At 38.5% G+C, this 21,593-nt stretch overlaps 1 protein-coding gene across 1 annotated transcript in view; it reads left to right on the top strand.

Annotated features, from left to right (window-relative positions):
* DSCAM (DS cell adhesion molecule) overlaps positions 1-21,593 on the top strand; it is a 181,528-nt gene that overhangs the window by 107,107 nt on the left and 52,828 nt on the right. The window contains exons 18-20 of the mRNA XM_065676987.1: positions 2,851-2,984; positions 14,424-14,577; positions 21,001-21,118. Of these exons, the coding sequence (XP_065533059.1) occupies positions 2,851-2,984; positions 14,424-14,577; positions 21,001-21,118 (406 nt within the window). The remainder of the gene's footprint in view (positions 1-2,850; positions 2,985-14,423; positions 14,578-21,000; positions 21,119-21,593) is intronic.

The raw sequence follows: 21,593 nt of genomic DNA, 5'->3' as shown, positions 1-21,593 counted from the left end.
CCAGTCGTATCAGTATAATTGCCTTCTCTGCGTTAGCATTTCATTTGCCCTGTCAAGAATACAAAGCGTTCTCCTCCACATGAAAGCAGCATGCTATTTCCGTGCCTTTCAAATCCTTGCTAGCTGGAGAATGAGGCCATCTTTGATGTAAAATTTGCCGAATCTACTCCCTGGAATGCTGCAAAGTTGGCTAGAAGCAGTCCCCTCAGCTTCTCTGCGCTCAACCCTGATTGTTCTCTGGCTTCTTACCATTATTTTACCCCTGGTGGCTGTGAAGAAAAGGAAACTATGGTAGTATACAATAGCAGTGAGAGAAAATTAAGTTAGCATAGCAAGACCAGGGTCTTTCCTACCTAAGATAAGGCAGGCACTGCATTCCCTACCTCAACTTCTTCAGATTCTCATGGGACCCATGTTTAGTAATAAATCTTTCATTTAATGCTGAGCTAACTCATAATAACCTTATTTAGGACCAGGGTATGAGTTTGAACAATGACTTTATGCTCTGGACAGAGGACAGTGGTGGTCTGAAAGGCATCAGATGACAGCAGGATTCTTGCTAAGGAAATGTAAACACTCCCCCAAGCAGTCATTTCCGCATGCACAAAATAGCAAACAAGGACACTGTAGCAAAATGAGAAGTAATAAATGAAGATTCAGAATAATTTTGATACCACTGCCTTATCCCAACTCCTCTGCAATCTGGTGAGAGACTCTTGAGTTAGAAATTTAGCTATGTGGGTTCCTGGCTTTCTTTCTAGACCCTCTTTCTGCTGGTCTGTATACCACACAGCAATACATCCATGCAATGACAAGTAGTGTTTTCCACGTATATATATTAAATAGAAAATGCTAGATGAATTCTGAGTTAATCCCTCGACAGTTGACAGCCATGACCAATTACCATCAGAACCTGTCCCTATAGATCACACCCTAATTTAACAATAAATTAGTTTAACCTCATACATATATTTGCAGTGATTTCCAGAAAACATTACTAACTGTAAAGCAATCCTCCCATGGGTTAGGTAATTACCCTGAAGAGCTAGCTTTCACTCTTCAGCAGAGGGAGCAAATAGCATTTCTAATGAGCTGGGTATAGATAACAAGTTGAATGCTGTCAAACATCAATATTTACTCTGCATTGGGTAGAACTGCTAACTGAATTAGCCCATTGCAAAGGCAATGAGGGGCTGGGTTCACATGCAATTATAATTATGACATTCTGACTTGATGATTTATCTCTTTTCTCTCTACACACTATAAAGAGAAAATATATATTCAGAAATGTTGCACTGAGTGGTGCCTGTCTGTCCATCTTCTTACATCTTCCAACAGTACCTGTACAGATATAAAATTGAAGTTTTTTGTATATGCTTTTTACAACCTGAATTGGCTAGCCACAAAACTAAGGAAATTTAGACCCCAGGCTGTCTGGCTTCTCTTTATAGGCAAAATTTTGTGCCACTATAATATCTACTTGCTTAAATGAAGTAGAAAAAATATTAAGGATCCACCTACGAAGATCACCTTGCTGGACAAGGGTTTTTCCATCTATATTGCACAATAACTGTTTTCTGTAAAAGTAAAGAAACCTGATCAAGTATTGCAGTGGTAATTTTAACAGAAATTCTAACATTTTGGTTGTTCAGCTTGAAATTAGACAAAAATATTAGATTCCTCATGAACCAAAAGTTCTGTGGATAACAGAGTCCATCAAAATGTTTCATTTAGTCTTTATACCACATGTAGCAATTTCCAAGACAACATATCTATTTTAATAATTTAACATGAATATTCACCACATGCTATATTAAAATATACTTAAAATTACTTATTTTCATTGTTTAAAAAAGTGTTTTTAAATAATGACAAAAGGTGGGGTTTTTTTCAGGAAACTTTAAAACAGTTTTTTTCTGATGTTAAATGTAGCATTTGGTATTTTGTTTGAGAGCAAGATTATGTGTAACATGATATTCCAGCATGCACGTTTCTTTTCACATAACAGTGTTTCTAAAATTTAAGAACATTGTACAGTGTAGTGTGCGTTTGAAAAATAACATTATCATGAAATTAAAGCCTTTCTCAAAATGCAAGAGTGCAAAGATAGATGGCTGCAATTATGTACCAGGATTTTAGCCTTTTCCTGGCTAAAGTTTTTTGCACATGGTTTTAGAGAAGAGTTTTGGGTTTTTTTCTCTCTACTTCTCTGACATTTTTTGATGGCTTATATAGATAGCTGATAGTCACACACTGTCAGAGGGAGGTTTGAGCTGTTGACGGCAAGGCTGGGGATATGGATAGTGTGTGGCTGTTTGTCTGCTCCCATGTTCCACCAGTAGCTAGACTTGGGTCATGTCAGGCAGTGCTAACCGCATGGAACTGCAGCTCATTTACTCTCTACTTCATTAAATTCACATCTCTAGTGTGTCTGTCCATTAAACTGCTCACATATGTATTATTTATAAAGTGAATAATATTTTCCCATGGGTTATGTCCTCAAAACTGAAAATTTGTAATAATATGTTGTCTGGCAATTTCACTGGCCACAGCCAACGTATTTTCATGCATGCAGGCTGGGGGTGATACTTCACAAAAGTTTAACCATCAGTGGCAGCTTCTGCTTTGGGGACCTCTGAAGCAGAGCCTCTCTCCTCTTAGGGATGGGGACACAGCCCTCCAAACCCTCTCCCCTGGTGTGGGCACCATGGACAATGCTTCCTAACACAGAGTGTCCATCTCAGTCCATCAAAGTGCGGTTACCAAAGTGGCATGCTCCGCTTTTCCTTTTTACCCTTACCCTTATGCTAAGGTAACTAAGTGCCATTCTAACACATCTTGATTTTCCAGTTCCAGGTCCTCCTGCGGGTGTTAAAGCAGCTGCGGCTTCGGCCTCCACCGTCTTCGTTTCTTGGCTCCCTCCCCTCAAGCTGAATGGCATCATTCGGAAATACACTGTCTTCTGTTCACACCCCTACCCCACAGTAAGTCCCACAGGGTGACCACAGACTGGCAGCACTTGCACAGCTGAAACTGTGTTGTTGCAGATACTTAGTGCTTGGTGTTCTCCTTGCCACTTCGTTTCACACTAAGCAAGGGTGAAGGGGGTAAAGGGGGTGAAGGGGGTGAAGGGGGATCCTGGAGATGACTAAAAGTTGATTTTGGTTTTTTCTCACCTATCGAAATTTTGCACTGTCTAAAACCCATGAGCTCTGACCTACAAGTCATTTCAAACCTCACAATTGAAGTTGAGTATCTTTTAAGGTTTTTTATTTTAGAATAAAAAGGAAATATTTTTTAGAATGACTAAGTTACCTTTTACAGGACCAGCTCAGGGCAAGAGCCCTGTTATAGCTGGAAGCATGTATTTTTATAGCCAGATATTTATGTGTTTTCATCTGAGTTCCTGCCTTTTTGGCTTGAGTATTCATGTGTGAAAGAACATAATGACTTACGAACAAATATATTTGCTGCTGAATAAGCTTATTTCTGCCTGGAGTATTTGCCCACTCTAGGTCTACACGCTCTTACTTTCTGAGAAAGTGAAAAGAGAAAAACTGAACTGAATATCAGGGATCTTTTTTACTCTCTGAGTCACAAAGGAATCCAGCTATCTTTAAACACAAGGGCCAATTACTCTTTGTAAACACCCATGCGTATTTATTTTGATGTGCATTGAAAAACATACTTACTTAGTTTTTATCCAAGGTTTTTATTGCATTTTTAACCAGGACTTCCCCTCAAAGTTAGCATTGCAATTTGCAAAATGCGATCTTAATTAAACAGACAAGGAAAATATTGTTCCAGAAGTAGAAGGAGTTTGACAGGGAAATTTCTAAAAGTGCCTCAGGCTTCTTTTCAAAGATTGCTGAGAGGGAGTACGGCCTGAGGGTATGTCTGAATGGGACACAGCCTCACACAACCCACTCTTCCAGCAAATGAACTAATTCTGCAGGTATTCAAGGGGAAACAGGGCAAAATGCACAAGCCTGTTGATGGCTATGCCTAAACTGATTCATCCTACATAGGCAGGATTTATGAGTCAAATCCAGAGCTAAGGATTGGAAATCTTTACCTCATTTATGTCTGGGAACTGCTGTCTTCTAACTCCATTAAAAATTGCAAAACCAAACTATCTTGAGCATACCGATTAAATGTAAAATAGCCAGTGTCTTTACCATCATGGTTCATACATTTCTGTGGCACACACTGGGTTAAAGAGGTTGGAGTTTACAGAACTGGACCTTGCTGGTCAGGGCTCTGGTCCGAATGGGCGCCAGGCACTTCTCTGGTGGGCTGGAGAGAACACCAGGTGGTGCTGCTGTCTCTCGCTAGTCACTATGCACAAAGCTGCAGTGTTTCTTCCTGAGGCTTTGCTAATAATTGTATGTTTACATCACTAGGAAAAAAAAATATCTGCAGCTATTTTGTTTTTTCTTTAATGTGCAGTTCTCTCATGTACAGTTGGCTTTTTTTAGTACTGCATATTTTATGGTTACCTTTTGGAGTACCTCAGTGATGGACAATGACAATGACAAAATGATAATGCCTTTGCTGGTCTTGCCCTGTACTGAATTTTATGGCTGTATTTTTGCGGTGTTTATGACGTGGGGGTATCACTGGATACCTTAGCCCAACACAGAGCCTCTTGGAGGTCTTTTCTGTTGTTAATGTGTACATAGATCGTTGTCCTGTTGGTACCCATGCACATGAAGGGATGAATATGTCCGTGTACGTATAGATATGTAAATACACATATGTGTATCTATCTATATGTACAATGTGTCCTATATGTATTAGTCCCTTTACCACTCCTCTCTAGTGTTTTGCTAATCAGCATGAGTTGTGGCTCACAGAGCAGGTCTTCCATATCGGTTCCACATGGTGAGTGAGGTAGTGATAGAATTCAGTAGTCAGTTTCCACAAGCAAAGCTGGACACATTTGAATAAATGCAAGATGTCAGGACACATTTATAGATACATAGAACTCACTCCCCCAGGGTTTTTTCTAACAAAATGCTTTGTTATCTTTTACTCTTCAAGGGATATTAAAATAAAAAGTTATTTTATTCAGAGCTAGATTTGCAGTGAAAGAAGACTGCTGCGGAGGTACTTGAATGCTAACAATCCTGTGGAGATAGTGTTTGTATATCCCAAGGAATTTCTTGTATGAGTCACTCTTGCAAAGACAAGTAGTTGACAAAGAAAGAGGTCTTTCTAAGGTGAGGAGAGAAATAAATAGAAGACCTGTTTCTTTACCATCACTTCTGCCACCATAAGTGCTGTAGTTGAAAGTATATATCCATACAAACTCCCTGAATAGGCTTCTTCCTTCAGTCAAAGCCTTGGTCGCAAAATAACTTTGCTAAAATTCTACTATTTAAGCAGAACGGCAGACTCGCTTTTTAAATATCAGTGAGAAGAAAGAGAAAAGGACAGTGACAGAGATAAACTTTTGCAAATATTGTCTGCAGACTGTAGTTTACAAGTAGTATGTGTTTACCAAGAATGAGTCAATACAGCACACTTTGAACACTTACGCTAATGAGACAGCCCTTTACACAAAAGCACTGCTTTGGTGTTTAAGTCACCAACAGGAAAACTAATTAACTTGGTTGGTAATATTCTGCATATTCTTATTATGAAACACAACCGTTGTATGACCCTGACAAATTATGAGATGAAGATTTGCTGCCTTTTGTAGAGTTCTTTTTGCTTCGCAATGGCAGAAACTCTTAAAACATCTGCTGCCCCTGTAAAGAAAAATGCAGACATTTCCTGTTTAAGTATTTTGAGTCCTAAGAACAATATATTGCCTGGGGTGTTTCAAACCACAAATATGTGTGAAAAATAAAAATTATTCTCCAGTGGAAAAAAAAAAAAAAAAGGCAAAACCAAAAAAAAACCAAACCACAAAACAGAATAACAGGAGGTATTTCATAGTGCAAACCATTCAGTCATCCCCAGGTATCTGGCAGTGACGTATCTGAAAGAATCTTTGAAAACTGTAATCTACAGTCCTGGACTTCTTCAAAGGATTTAGAAAGACACAAAAGCTGAAAGCGCAGCGAAGTTTCATCTTGGCCTGGAAATATTTTTGTGAGATACTTGTGTTTGTAAAATGAGGGAGATGAACAGATGTGAAGTAATGATGAAGAAGGAAATTATCTTATATTGGGCCAAAACACAATCAATTTACTTGAAAATGTAATTGATGTTGAAAACTGACCAACATCTGGTGCTGTTTCAGACAGATGGTTACTGATCTTTTTGTATACTTATTTTATTGTGAGAAACATACTCTTAGGCCTGTTAGACGTCTATGTTTGTGGGGTTTTGCTTTTGGTTTAAACCTACTAAAAGTAAAAAAAAAAAAATAAAATGGTTTAATGTGCTATCAAATGAAACAGGCATATGATGTCTGTACAAGACACCATTCCCATGCACATTCTGTCTGCTTAGTCCTGTGACAGGATAACCACCAGCGGCAGCCGAAGTAGCAGCAGTAGCGACTAGACTGTTCATCTGTTTCTCACATCTCTCTGCACCTTTTTCTGTCAATCTGTAGAGCACCATACTGAGAGAGAAACTGCAGTCAGATTCCTTGGTGAGGGTGTATTAGATTGTTGGGGTTTTTTGGCCTGCACAAAAAGTGACATGAAATAGACCCTCCAGGTTTCCTTCCTCTCTTTCACAAATGCGTATACTGCAGCCTCCCAACTCTACTACAGAGTTTTCAAATGGTCCTGGTGGAAAACACTCCAAATACCTTTTTTTCTTATGTGTTTGAGATACATTCTCCAGTGCAAACACATGTGGAATCTTCCAGTGGAGGATATTCTTTTCAATGTACTGAGATCCTTTCATTAAAGAAGCTAAATGTCTGGAAGCAGCTGGATGAATCTTCTGCCAAAAGATTACCTTCTCTTTGTTTATTCTAGGGAAAGTATACGTGGTTATCTTAAACCAGATGATATGCACCTTAATCTAGATAATATGAAAGTATATGCAAATATCTTAAACTAGATCTTTAAAAAAACCAGAATTAGCTGACATAATTCTAAGCATCCAGGTATTTTGCACACAATTCTTTCAGGCAGACTAAAGTCTTTGTCTTGATTTTGCATGGGATCTGTCCAAATTCTAATTCAATGTGAAGCAGCTTGCCTTCATACTTTGACCCCAGTTTAAAGACTTGAATAAAAGGCATGAAAATAGGGCAAGAGTAATTATAAGCCAGAAGTGACTCATTGATACACACTGTAGAGGCTTCAGTGATTAAAGAGGTGCTGAAAGTCTCTTTTAAAGAAGGGAGAGGTAGCTGGCAAAAGTTTGTTAAGTTACTGTTGAATGGAAGCTTTTTTAGAGCCAGAATCTGTAAGGTTTAAGTTAAAGTACATGTTCATTAATTTGTGTACTACAAACAGTATTTATCACTATGTCTATACAGTATTTTTTCCAGCATGAAGATATTTATGTTTATTAGATTTTGTTCTTTATATAGCATAGAACTAGTATATAATTTGGGGGTTATTTTAAAACTTATTTTGAATGATATTTAAAATATGTCTTTTCTTAATATAACACATGTACTGTTTACGCTTTTCATAATCATTTCACAACTTTGTTACCAGCTCCCAAACACAGTACATTCATTCTTCTAATTGCTTTGTCAACTTTACATTTTTTGCCTATCTTATTTTTTGTCACAGAGCAGGTCTCAGGGAGGATGTGACAGAGTATAAATTAATTCTGATCATGTGCTGTTTTATTTAATTTTCAAAAGGTTTCCTTGCAAAGCCCTACTAAAACAAATTTTATACTGATTTTTTAATGAAATCTGGTTTTGTCTCACTATCTGGGCTCATATACAGGTGTATCAATATAGTCTAACAATAAGTCCTCTATGTCAGTTTCAATGTGTTTCACAAGGTTTGAGTTCATCCCATTCCCTTCTGTATCATATAGGCGACAAAGTGCTTGGGACCAGGTGGTGTCATACAATTTGAGTTGACTGAAATGCTCTGAACAAACCTAGTGACTTCTTGAGGTCACCAAAGGAGGCAGTAGAACCTCTGGCAGCACACAAGGTGGTCTCCTGACCTTACTGCGGTTGGTCACCAGCCTGTGACACCACATGCTCTTTCCCTGATCATGAGCCCCAGAAGGCCAAGGGACTTTCTATGAGCTGCTGCACAGGGGCAAGCAGGTGGCGTGCCAGCTCCCAGGGAACACAATCCTTGACTATGTGGGCTACCTGGAATTCCAGGCAATGGGCTGTCTTCCGAGCATAATTCCCAGAAATGTGTTTGCAAGATTTTCCTGCAAGTGGGAAGGCAGGCAAGTGCCTCTGTTTTTTCCAACATTTCCATCTTGTATTTTCTAACATTTCAGTTCGGCATTTAAGAAAAGAAAAAAGAAAAGAAAAAGGAAACTGCATTGTGTTTTGTGCGCAGCTTCTGTTTACAACAGTTATCTTCAACAATGCTGAGTGAGAAATGAGATGCCATGTTTCAAAACATAAGCCAAAATAGCAAGACTTGAACAGAAGCCATTATGATCAAAGCGGTATCCAGAGTCTTACTGAAAACTGTGGTGCAGGATTGGTGGTTATTTGCAGCTCTGACAGCTTGTTTATCTGTGAAAGGAAGTGAGGCAAAAGCCAGCAGTCCTGGAGAAAGGTAGTAGTCCATGACCTCACCCCAAGTTTGACATCTTTAGGGAGTTCACTGAGAAGGTCTGTCTACTCTGTTCAGGGATGCAGAACCTAATGTTCATTCTCTATAAATGCAGTAACATTTTCATTTCATATTAACCCAATTTGCTTCCAAGTAAAAACAACTTTTTGTAGTGCTCGTTACTGTGTCTTCACTTAATTTCCAGGAGCAACAAAGGCCTGAGGTAGAGCAGGACAGAAAGCTCTCTGATAGTGTCTGTGCAAAAAGATGGAGATCTTTGTGTTTTAACCTTGTATAAGTAAAAGCTTGCTTTAATTACTGATGAGACTCAGTGCTCATTATGGGCCTCATCTGCACTGTTGATTAAATAAAGGCCAAAGAGCAGCACGTGGCCCCAAGAGTATGTTTTTAACTGATGGTTGTCTACAATGCTTAGCACTAGCTCATCTAAAGCAGGTTTGTTTTGAAGACAGCTTTCTACAGTAGTACAAAACTCAGCTAGAGATCAAGTTAAAAATTGGTGTGGATCATCGGTGTTCAGTGCTCTACACAATCCCTGGCTCTCTCCCATTTAGCAATGGAGATAAGCCCAGAGGATGAATGTTTATTGAGAGAAACCTTGCTAGACAAACACGATTTCACTTAGGAAGCTCAAGCTAAATATAAACTTGACTGCTCTTCTGTGAGAGGCTATGAAACCAGTGGTTCGATGTTATGGGCTGAAGGGAGCAGCATAAGTATCTCTCCTGAGTCCACTTTTGTTCAGTGGTTCCATTAGCATCCTGGAAAATGAAATAGCAAGAGTGCCTATTAAATTTGCAGGAGATATAAGGCTGGGAGGGATTGCACTGGAGACAGAACTAGAATTCAGACAGATCTCGATGAACTGGGAAATTGTTTTGGAAAATGTTAGATAAAATTTAACTTGGATAAGTGAAAAAAAATGGGTACTATGAATAACCAACTACAAAAGTACTGGGTAGAGAGCAGTTGGCTAGACTCTTCAGAAGAGGATTTTGAGGTTATTTGGCATCCCAAGATGAAAATTAGCTGACTTTATTATCCTGTTGTGAAAAGCCAAATGCCATACCCTGGGACTGTTGAATACAGGTTTGGAAATTGTATTTGAGAAGGCTATGGACCACCGCTAGACAGTCTGAAGGATAACCGCAGATATTATTGAAGAAAGAGTTAGACAAGATGTGATTTCTAGACAGTGTTGAAAGCATCAGGGTTATTGAATTGTAAAAAGATAAAGGTACTGGTGAGGAAAGGAATGATAAAACATGCAGATTCAAGATTGGTGTAAAGATGAGGGTAATGATCTATTCTCCGTGTTCCTAATGGAGTGGGAAATAATCCATAGGTTGAAACGGCAGCAGAAAACTCAAGCTAGGTTTCAAGACTTCCAATAGTAAGATTATAAAACAATGGACTAGGTCTTGCAGACTAGGGAATAGCAAAATCTTCGTTCACTGTAAGTCTTCAAAATCATGTTGGACAGTTGTGCAGAAGTAGTTGAACTTGGTTTAAAGAAGAATAGACTTGAGTGAGTTATCTGGGTCCTTCCAGCCCTGTTATGATGCTGTGGCCATATTCTATTCTCAAATTGATAGTGAAGACACACATGCCACTCTAGGTAGTGTGTATATATATATATATATGTATGTATGTATTTTTAATTTTTAAGATGAGGCACCCAGTATACAGGTAGCCAACTTGTAAACACTCTTACTTCATATGCCACAAATCTGAGATGTTTTTTGCTTTTCACTCTTGTCCTTAAAGTCCCCATGTGGCTTTCCCAAGTTTCCTGCAACTTGCAGATAAAGATCTTCAGTTCACCTATCTTACATCAGAAGTTTGTAGATGCAGTTGTAAGCAAGGTGCAGGCTTGCTTTTGACTGAATAATCTTCCAGTCCACAGTAAATGCTACCTGTTATGTTACTTCCCTGCTTGGGAAACTCCCTGATTCCTTGGAAAACTGTTATATTTTTCTTCTAAGGTGTCCTTTTGAAGTTTTGCTTGGCTGGGTTAAAAATCACAACAAATAAAGAAAGGAAAAAGCAGCCAAAGGGGTCAGAGTTTATTCACATTACCTATCTAAGCTTTATAAAGGAATTAGAAGCACCAGGAGATGGCATACTGCTTCAAAGCATACAAAGCAATGCACACAGATAGAGCTGAAGTTGCGTAAGGCGAAAATGATGCTCCCAGAAGTAGCTGTTCCTCAGCATCTCTTGCTGTCTCCTGTTTGAAAAGTAGATTGACTGTACCCTCAGAAAGGAGTTCTTCAATTTCATTTTATTCTTCACTGCCCTTGCTGGCTTTTTAGAGATTTGGCCCTGTCTGTGCTTCTTAGACAGAAGAAAAAATTAACCCATCATCTGTACGCTGAATAAAAAAAAACCCAAAACAAGAACCCAGATAGACAGAAGGAAAAGAATCCCTTGAGCAAGCGTGTTACTGCTTTTGGTATAGAATAGCAGTATATGTTTCATACCAGCACATGCAAAGATCAACATATGACAAGGTGACATTCCTCTATAATATTTCTAATTTCTATTGTTTAATCTTCTCTTTGCTGACAAAGCTCTCTGTTTTATTCTTGTGTAATGAAAGTCTCTGACATGTTAGTCTAATTGAAATGACATGCAAAAGTTAAAAGTAAAATCAGGTTTTTGTCACTAGAGCATTCCCAAGTGTTTAAAAGGTAATGTTAGCTGAGGAAAAAAAAAGATGTATGTTAATCAGTTAGAAACCAAAATCTTTTGCTATAGCAGTTTGTTTTAAGAAAATGAGGTTTTAATTTATTAATATTGAAGATACATTTACCGGATTTAATTAACAAATTAATTCCATGAATAATTGAATTTATATTTGTAATAGCTACAGATGCAAATTTGTGAATGATGCTGGTTCTTCGTGGGTGAAAGAAAAGAACTGAAGACAAGGCATTTTAAAAGCTAATTTTGTGATTATTCCATCTTTGGAGTTCCATGGAGAGAGAACTCTTCTGTTTTGAGACAATATTACCTGCTTTTCCAGCTGACCGCATTGCAACCAGAGGAATTTGGAGGGTTGGGTTTTTTTTCCAGTTTTGTCTTTAACTTTGGTCATCAGAGCAGGAGCCCTCAATGCTAGCATTTTAGCTTCAAGGTTGAGGTTTTCTTTTTGTGCTTAGCTGCTCACCTTATCTCAAACATAAAATCTCAAACCAGGTTTCTCTGAGCTGTATTTAGCAATTGCATACAGGGTGTATGTCTGTCCAACTGTCCCAGTCTGCCACAGCAGAGGGGAGAGAGCAGCAAGGCATTTCAAGCAGGAGATCTGCAGTATCAGCAGTAGCTTCCAAAGGCAGCCGTATGTCCCCTTCATAAAACGCGGGCATCCTAAAAAAAAAACCAGTGGGGATTCCAGCAAGGACTGATGCTTGCTGGAATGAAAGTTGGACAAAGAGGAAATCTGTAATGTTTAGCTTTTCCTAAATGCTGTATCCATGTCCCATGTTAATAGGTAGTTTAGAAGTAGCTTGTGCTAGATAGATGCATTAATGAGTGGAGCCTAAGTGCCAGAGACAGCCTAGACTGTTTGACTTTCAAATTAACCCTAGGAAATGCTGCCTCATGAATATTAAAATTCAGCCTCTTGTGCCATGATCAATACATTAATTTTTATGTATGACCTCACAAAGATCCAGCCTGTGAAGCTACGGTCATTTGTCCAATATTCTTGTGTAAATGTCAAGACAGATGGCTCTCAAAACCTGCTGTAATATTTCGTGTAATAATAGAAGTATCTGCCTGCTCTGACCTCTTCATATCAGAAGTAGAAACCCAAGCAACCACTTGCTAAATGAGACAAACTGACTTGGCATTTTGACAGGAGCAATGAGATTGGCAAGGTCCCTAGCTGGGCTTGTGTTAAGACTAGATAACTGTTAGCTGGAAGAAATCAGTCTCCCCAGAAGATTTAGTCTCCACAGAGAACACAAAATGTATTGCTGTAGAAGCAAATAGAAGCACACATTTGTGTAAAAGCCAGGGAGGTAATTATTTTAGTTAACAAGAACATTCACTTCAGATGCCTTCAGCACAGTCAACTATACCTGGACTAGTTATATGGACACTTCTATAGTTGGTGGGAAAACACAGCTATGTTAAGACCATGATTCATCCCACTGCAATGTATATGGCTCAAAAAGACCAGAAGAACCTTGCCTTAGAAGTCACCTGTTTTTTGCACGGTCTGATGGGAGTCAAGGTGGCTGGCTTGGATGCAGCTGTCTTCACTCTAGATTTAAACAATGAGAAGAGATGAACTCCCCTTTCCTCCTGTTATAGGAGATGCCAGCTTAAGAATAGAGAAATGCAGTGACCCAGTCAGTAGCTAAAACTGGCTACCAGTTCACATTGGAGAGATGTTTAATGATATCTCAGAAACATCCCTTATTTATCTGTAATGCACTTTGAAGGACTACATATTCCAATGCTTTCAGGTCAACCTGCCTTTTGAAATGCAAATCAAATTAAATTGGCCTTTACCACCAGCAGATATTTGTATATCAAAGAGATTCCTTACACAATTTCTGTCAGTCTGTATCAAGTTTAGATTACACTGATGCATTATTTTTAATGCTGATTCCTAGTAAAATCTTTTCTACGTCACTAATGTTCTAAGTATTTTTAGCCCAGTGTTAGTTAGCCATTACCATACACAGTATTACACAGGGAAGTGGGTATTATTCATTCTAATGGTTCATTACCCCTCTATTTTTAAGTACAAGAATCACAAAGCCCATGTCAGAAATAAAACTGGCTATATTGAGCATTGTAATACTGTTCAGGGCTGGCGACGTTTCCCTTCTCCTCCACCAAGGAGACAGGCTTTCTGTGGAGGATGTGCTGAGGTGCACATAGCCCACGTCCCCTGGAGGAATCTATATATTCCTCTGCACCTTTCCTCGTACAAGTCACTTCAAGCAGACTGCAAAGCATCTTACCGATAATCAAGTACTGCATAGCAGCACCTGGTCAGCTTCACTTCAGCCCATGGCCAAGGTACTTGAATGACAGTGCAAGAATAGACTGAATTGACATTTCTTCCAGCACTTGTCTTTCCCTACTAATGCAGCCAAATAGCTGAGGTGACCTTCTACTGGGAACCATTGAATGGAAGTAATTTTGTCATTAAACAAAACTAGGCTCGGGGGAAGTTTGAACAGTCTTATTACAGAACACAGGTTTATTTCTTGGTTTACTCCATTACTGAAGGAGTAAGCCACCCAACCTAGGGGTAAGGAAAACCAGCATGACAGTTCTAGGTGACCAAAGATATATCTTGAGTAGTAAACTCCAGATTTCATAGCAGATTCAGGACTGAATCTTCTGTTGGGAAAGTTTTGTGTAAAAAAAATTGGTTTTGCAGAACTATTGATGGTAAAAAACAGGCAAACTTGTTCACTTAAATTGTTTATACAACCCTGTAAATTTAACAAACACATAAAATTCCTTATCTAAAAATCCCCAATTTGTAAACAAGATATAGGCCTAAATTCACTGAGTATAAATTGATTGCAACAGGTTATTGTGTCTGGTCTGTTTATTGCGATCTGTCATCTGTTTGGAGCAACTAATACTCATTCAAAGTACCTTGAATTAACAGGCTTTGTATCACTCAGTTTAGCAGAGTTTCCCCAAATGATGTTTATTTTAGTCTGGAAACATTTGTCTCTCCCACCACAGGTAATCAGCGAGTTTGAAGCCTCTCCCGACTCATTTTCCTACAGAATCCCCAACCTGAGCCGGAATCGCCAGTACAGTGTCTGGGTGGTAGCAGTGACTGCTGCAGGAAGAGGTAACAGCAGCGAGATTATCACTGTGGAACCTCTAGCTAAAGGTAAGGTGGCAGGGCTTTTTAAAGCAATCCAGAACTTTACAATGCTAATTACTGTTATAATCAGCACATGGCTTCTTTATGCCTCGTTGCTTACTGGAAGTGGGATTTTTAGGGAGTAATTTCGGTTCTTTCCAAAAGTTAGGTGACAACTCTCGACTAATTGCCCAAGCTTTTGCTGTAGTCAGCAGAGAATGACGTGCTCCTCTAGGGGGTAATTCATCCCACCTACCTTAGAAGGAAATAAATTTCTTTTTGGAGTAATTTTTATCTTCTTTTGTGGGGTACAGAGGGTTTTCAGCTGATCCCTCTCCCTTTTTTTTTTTTTTTCTTGTCATACAAGATAACTTCTTTATTATTCCTCTCCTTCCTAATATCTCTTGTGTACTTCACAAGTACCAGCTTCTGTATAAAACTGTCTGATTAACATATCTAAACCCTGAACAATTGCTCTCAGCTTGCATTAGCTTTGAAGTTTGCTGCTTCTATTTTAGATGTGAAGAAGGGATAATGTGTCTCAAACCTTGCATATTTTTTTCCAGATGTATTAGTTGTTCTATTAAAAGATATTGCTTGGGCCTATTATTTCTGCCTTACCTATACTGTGAGATTTGATGCTTACAACACTACAGCATCTCAGCTTGGACTTCGAGACCAAATATTTTAGAAAGCAAAGTCTCATCAGTACTCAATATCTACATTGGGTCTTCAGGCTGAATATTGGTTTTTTCTCCACTCAAATTTGTAACATCACAGCATGTGCCAGTATAAACGTTGTATTGCACTGGTACCTAGAGTTGCAAAATCAGATCCATTTGATTGACTATGCAGTTTTACAAGCCTGCTAACTCTGGCTAATGATGTAGTAATGTAAAATAGTGTCTACTGTTTCATGGTAACAGATACTTTCAAAGTTTTGCAGAACTTTAGATAAATGCCACCAACTTGAAAGCACTTTCTGCATGGAAGAGCATATACCATTACCATTGGAAAGCTTGCTGTTCCTACCTTTCTGTGTGGTAGATAGCCAGTTTGATACTGGTAGATAAATCAGAGCTATTGTCATGAATGGCACTGATGGTGTTTGAAGGGTACTATTTCAACACATGGCATAGCTTCCCAGAACACAGAAGTTGTAAACAGGGCTCTTCAGGCTTGTGGCTGGAACTTTCATGGTTTTGTCCCTTCTCTAGGCTAAAGTTTTCATCATAGGAGATAGAGAAATTTCAGCCTTCCTGTGAGAAGTTTGTAGTAACTACTATGTTACTACTGTCGATCACAATGGAAGATTCATTAGTAAGTGTGGGAAGAGTCTAGCAAGGCAAAGAGGCCTAGGTTGGAACAAGCAGAGTTATGCTTGGTCCCCATACCATTGCTTGCATGTTTTTTTCTGTCAACTGAGAAAAGTCACCTTCACTTTCTGATTTTTTCTGGCATTATTTGTACAGTCCTTCAGATGATCCTTTCTCTTAGTAGCTACGCAGTGTTAGTGGAGTGACATAAAGAATGTCTGAAAATGACCTGAAAAATCTGCAGCTTTTCCACTGTGGGATTTCTTGTAGGTTCACTGCATACTACATCATGAGCACCAGTGAGACCAAAGTTGAGATCTTAAAAGGTGAATGAGGAGTGTAAAGGACATCTGTGAAGGAAGATTGTGGAAAAAAAACACAGGGAAACAGAGCAAATGTTTCAGTGTGCTCCTCCTTTTAGGCCAATTGTTACATGTGTGTAATAAATTTCTGGTGAAAAAAAATCAAAAAGAAATAAAAATAGGCATAAAAATTAATGCTTGAATAAGAGCAAAACCAATTAGATAGCATGTTGCAATACTAATAGATTGAGGATGCAAGCAAATCCAGGATCGTGCAAGAACCCCTGCATATAATGCACTAGGAGTTCTCTTTCTTCATGTCTTACATGCTTAAAAAAGAGGGAAGTGTTCAGACAAGATGAACGCAGAGCACTGCAGAGTTTGCAGATACCGGGATTCGTAACCTCTAGTTATGAGGACATGTAGTATATGATTGCTCTCGGCTTGGCAAAATTAGAGAGATTGACCCACATGTACTTCTGGTAAACTGAACAAGCTTATCAGAAACCAGAATTAATTCTGCTCCTCCAAACCCTCTGTATTTAATATGATCCATGATGATAAATAAGTGAACTTAATAATAGCTTGTATGAAAAACAGGAGCAATTTTAAGGAAAAATTTCATAATTAATTACTTCAATATAGACAAGTCAATGTGAACAGGACTATATTTTGCAGGATAGTAGAATGTATCCAGTCAATGTTAGAGATAGTAGTGGTTCCCCAATATAAAGTCTGCATCAGATTATGCTCAGGACAAGCCTCTCTTACATGCACTTGGGACTGAAAAAGTGATTATCCATTTGTGGAGGTCATGATGGACACTAGGGATACTGACAGATAGCAATTTTATGACCTTTGGATGTAGCCAAGCTAGAAATTATTGTGTCATGTACAAGATTACCTGTGTGAATGCACCTCTGGGCCTTTTGGAGAGCTGAGAGAAAGTGATGGTCGGTGATAAGGTCAGTAGATGCACAATGAAGAAAAGTGAGCAGCGCTAACCTTGAACACCTTTCTCAACCCCACTACATCTGAAGCAAATAACACATTGCAGGGTTCGGAGCAGTTATGTCGTGATTTTACCACAAGTCCCCAATGCAAGTACATCCTATGGGCCATTATTGTGAAACTGTTTGCTTCCTTTTTTCCCTCCACTTATTTCACAGTAACTGTCCAAGTAATGATGGCATCATGACAGCTAATGAGAGTTAACTTTGAATTGAATTATGTCAACTTAATTATAACCCCTTTAATAACCCCTTTGAGAATAATGAAAATGTCTAGATAGGGGTTTGATGTGAAAGGGATAGTACAATTTAACTGAAAGCTTAATTCAAGTTAACGTTTCTTTCTTTAGTGTCTCCATTTCTCAGAACAGATTGTCATTCTCTGTAATTAACTGACAAAAATAAGCAAAAAAAAAAAACAACAAAAAAAAAAAAGCACCAAACCCCAACAAACAGAAAATAATCACAGCAATGAAAATGCACTCTTCACATAAGCAGGCTATGTACTTACACCTCAAATTACACTTCATTTCTGAACTGAAAGTTGTGAATTTAGCCCATCAAATATATCTAAAAGACAGCAAACCTTGCATTCACCTTGTTCTTCATATTTCTTGACCACAGCTGATAGAGAAGAGCATTTGTCAGCAATATGACAATAACTGATCTACATCCATGGCAATCTCAACCTCTGGGGAGAACTCTGACTTTAACATTTTATTTCCCTTCTTCTCGCAGACCACTGGAGCATTAGTGTTGAACAGATTTGCTACCTAGTCTATGTGGGTTTGTGTGTTTAATGTTTTTAAACAACATGTAGGGCTCACACGATAGCACACACCCCCTGTTGGTCTGTTTCATCATCCTGGAATACATGGGACATTCTTCTTTGAGAAAATAAATGGAAGAAAATCCTGACCCAGGATATTCACTGATGGCCCTTGTGTTAATTCATATTAAGATAAGCTGCAGTGAGCTGTCACAGTCCTTGCTCAGTTTCCCTATACGGTTTTGCCTTTAAGATTCTACAGTGCCCTCTCTCTACTTTTTTTCTCAACAGAAAAAAACACAAACAGACAAAAAGACAAACAATACCAAACCAAAAGTGTGTTATAACCTCTCACAAAGAATTTCTACCCTTTTCTTATTCTATGACAGTAAGAGGATTCAGAATTTGAACAAAAAAAATATTTGGGAGTCCTCATTAGCATATGAGAGTGCACTGTTTGTTGAAGGTACCCCTTTATCTTCAATTAATGACTGGGTAATTGGTAAAACTTCAGGAACAGACAGAGTTCTAATCTAGTACCATCAAACATCAGGTTGGTGGGTAGTCAGTAGGCATGTGGGTAGCATCAATAGCAAAGGTAAGCCCTACAGATGAATTGCCCACTTGCAGCATAAAGCTCCCTTGTCTCAAAAGGAGGAGTCTGTGAGAGTCATGAATGCCTGTTAGCCTTTCAAACCTATTGTTTTCAGGTGCATTTCACTAGGCATTTGTTTTGTTTCCATTTTTCTTTTGTTTGTGTACCTGTTAGCAGTCTCAGAACATTATTAGAAGTTAAGCTGTAAAGAAAATTGGAGTTAAGACTTTTCATGCTATTTTGCCATCTCTTTTAAAAGCACTCAGTACATGAAAGGAATAGATAATCCATAGAAAGCTGTGGGAACTTTCATGGAAATAGTGCTTTATGCTTTTGTGATTGGCACTTCTGACTTACAGTTTCTCATCTTACCACTGACTAAAGCTTCTGTGAGGTTTGTGTTACTTCCACGCATTGCAGTAAAGTGGGACACACAGGTTATTGAAAACCAGGAGCTACACATAAATGTACTTTGAGATCTGATATCCAACCTATGACTTATGAAAGAATTCATGTTGAAATAGCTATAACATATAAATGGATATCACAGAAAGTTTGCTAACAGTGGTGCTGTCATACTGAAAGCTTCAGCAGGATTCCTGCAATACTTATACTTTGTCCTAAAGTAACTGTTGGCAGTTGGAAATAGCTGGATATTTTGAGAAACACTGGAGAGGTGTGAAAGCTAGAGAGAAAAAGATTAATAGTTCATTTTAAATGAGTTTTCAGGTCTCATGTTACAGAAAGAATTTTGCATGGAACAGCAATTCGAGTTTCTAACCACCACTACTCAGAAAACATTGCTGCTACTAGGAGCAGTCCAGATGCTTCAGATGTGCTTTGTAGATAGACACAGCTGACAGCATCTCCTGCTGCTTCTTAAAGATGGCATGAGTATCATTAGGCATCTCCCGCAGCAAAAAACTAGCATCACTGAGGACCAGTGAGCCTTCTAACACTAACTTCACTGGAGTCAGCATTTCACACCGTATCTCTGAAGAGACTGAGCATTTTTCTGTTTCAATTAGCTTGGTTAATTATCCTATGGCTTGTGGCAATATAGGCCTATGTAAATCTTTCTTAGAAGATATGGTCTTAAGACTGACACAGTGGAAAATAAGGCTATATCATGAAACTTACTGGCTGAGCAGTGTCTTTGCGTCATTCTGGTGTACTACCTCCTCAGAGCAGCACATGCCACAGCACCCTCCTGCCAAGGCTAACAGATCTTCCAGAATGGGGGAGCCAGGGGTCCTTAGTGCCTGTTTAGCCAGGATGGGACATTTCAGTGCTTGGTTGTTAAGAAAGTAATTGTTGTCCTATTATCTAACATTGATTTTGTCTGTTACAGCTACTTCTTGTGGGTGTGGTTAAAATTTTGACCAGAGAAAAATCTCACAAGAAGCTTAGTCTTCAAACCTGTTTGAAGGGAACATAGGCAACACAGTCCAGACTGATCATATAATCTTTGTAATCTTTTTGTATGAATACTTCATGTCCCACTGCAGCCTACTCAAGTAATTTCCCTTAACTCTTCAAGGCCTGTTCTTTTATGCATGATTTTTTTTTTTTCTGACACGAACTGTTCCAGTGGTATTTGATGCTGGCTTTCATTTTCATGTTTTTCTAATTGGTGCAAAATGGATTATTAAATATAAATTCTGCTCAGTGTGCATGGCTGAAGTAGATCAGGATTAAAAATACAGTAGTTTTTGTGTCTGTACTCTGTATGTACCTTTGAAATATGTATTTAGATTTCAATAAGAAGTCTATTTCTAATAAGGGTAGTTCCTCAGTAATAACGTACAATGCAGCTCTAACACAAGTCTAGTGTTCCTGCATATTGCAAACTGAAACTACAGGAGTGATATTTGTGTTGATGTATTTAGGTGATGTGAGAGCTGATACAACTTAAACTGACTTAAACAGTTTGTTCATATATGTGGATGTCAGAAAAACTGCAATGTACCAAGATGTTATCCTGGTTTCAGTTAAACCATGACACATGTACATACGTGAAGGATTGTTTTGTTTAATAACATAGCTCTTGTAAAAGTGATGATTCAGTAATTTAGCTTTTGTAAGGTGTCTGTCTATTGTGGACACTTCCTGATGGAATTTTGGAGAGCAGCGTCCCTTGGACATGATTTTTGTGTTTAATTTCTACTATTAAATATATAAAAATCAGTAAAGATGATCAGTAGCTGATTTTACTCTTTTACTCCACAGCAACTCTTCAAGTCCCCTGCCTCATCTCTCTTTTGGTTACTTCTTTTCCAGATACTATAATATTTGTGTTTGAATAAATAGCTAATATTATGAGTTAAAAGGAAATAGTTACCTAAAAGCACAGTTTGAAATAGATACATTTACCACATTTAATCCTGGATATCTATGTTTTCCTTTCAAGAGCCGTATGAATGAGCACCTCATTTCTTTTTTGCTCTCTCTTGCTCAGCTCCTGCCAGGATTTTGACATTTAGTGGCACAGTGACAACTCCCTGGATGAAGGACATTGTCCTCCCTTGCAAAGCCGTGGGAGACCCAGCTCCAACAGTCAAATGGATGAAGGATAGGTAACCAGCAACTAAACGTATAGGTCAAATAAAGGCCGTTTGCTTAAAATCCTGAGGGTTGCAATGCAGGTGACCTTGGATGACTGTCAGGAAGGACTGGTTTGGGGAACTGCACAGAGTGACAGTAGATAACAAGTTCAAAAATTCCTTGAACTGAAGCTAATTGTGGCTATTAGAATGTGTCAAAATGAAAGAAAAGTTAGAAAGAAAGAAGTAAATGTTAAATAAAACCTAGGACTATTTTCTGATTTAGCTTCAGGCGCACCAAATAGTTTCAGTCCGAGAAAGTAAAATGTCTGATGCGTTGGATTGTGCTGTGTGCATGTCTTGCACATGCCTTGGTTTTCATTATTCTGTTTTGTTCTTTAGTTTCACAGTTTGACAGAGTCATTTGGAAACACACATGGACAATAATTTTAATCCAAGCACTGCGTAAGCAGTGATACTGCAGTGCTATGAAACCAGCTTGTACATT

Source organism: Lathamus discolor, chromosome 4 (genome assembly GCF_037157495.1).
Source record: "Lathamus discolor isolate bLatDis1 chromosome 4, bLatDis1.hap1, whole genome shotgun sequence".
NCBI classification, from domain to species: domain Eukaryota; kingdom Metazoa; phylum Chordata; class Aves; order Psittaciformes; family Psittacidae; genus Lathamus; species Lathamus discolor.
Note: the sequence above shows the minus strand (reverse complement) of the source record. Positions and strands in the feature narration are given on the sequence as shown.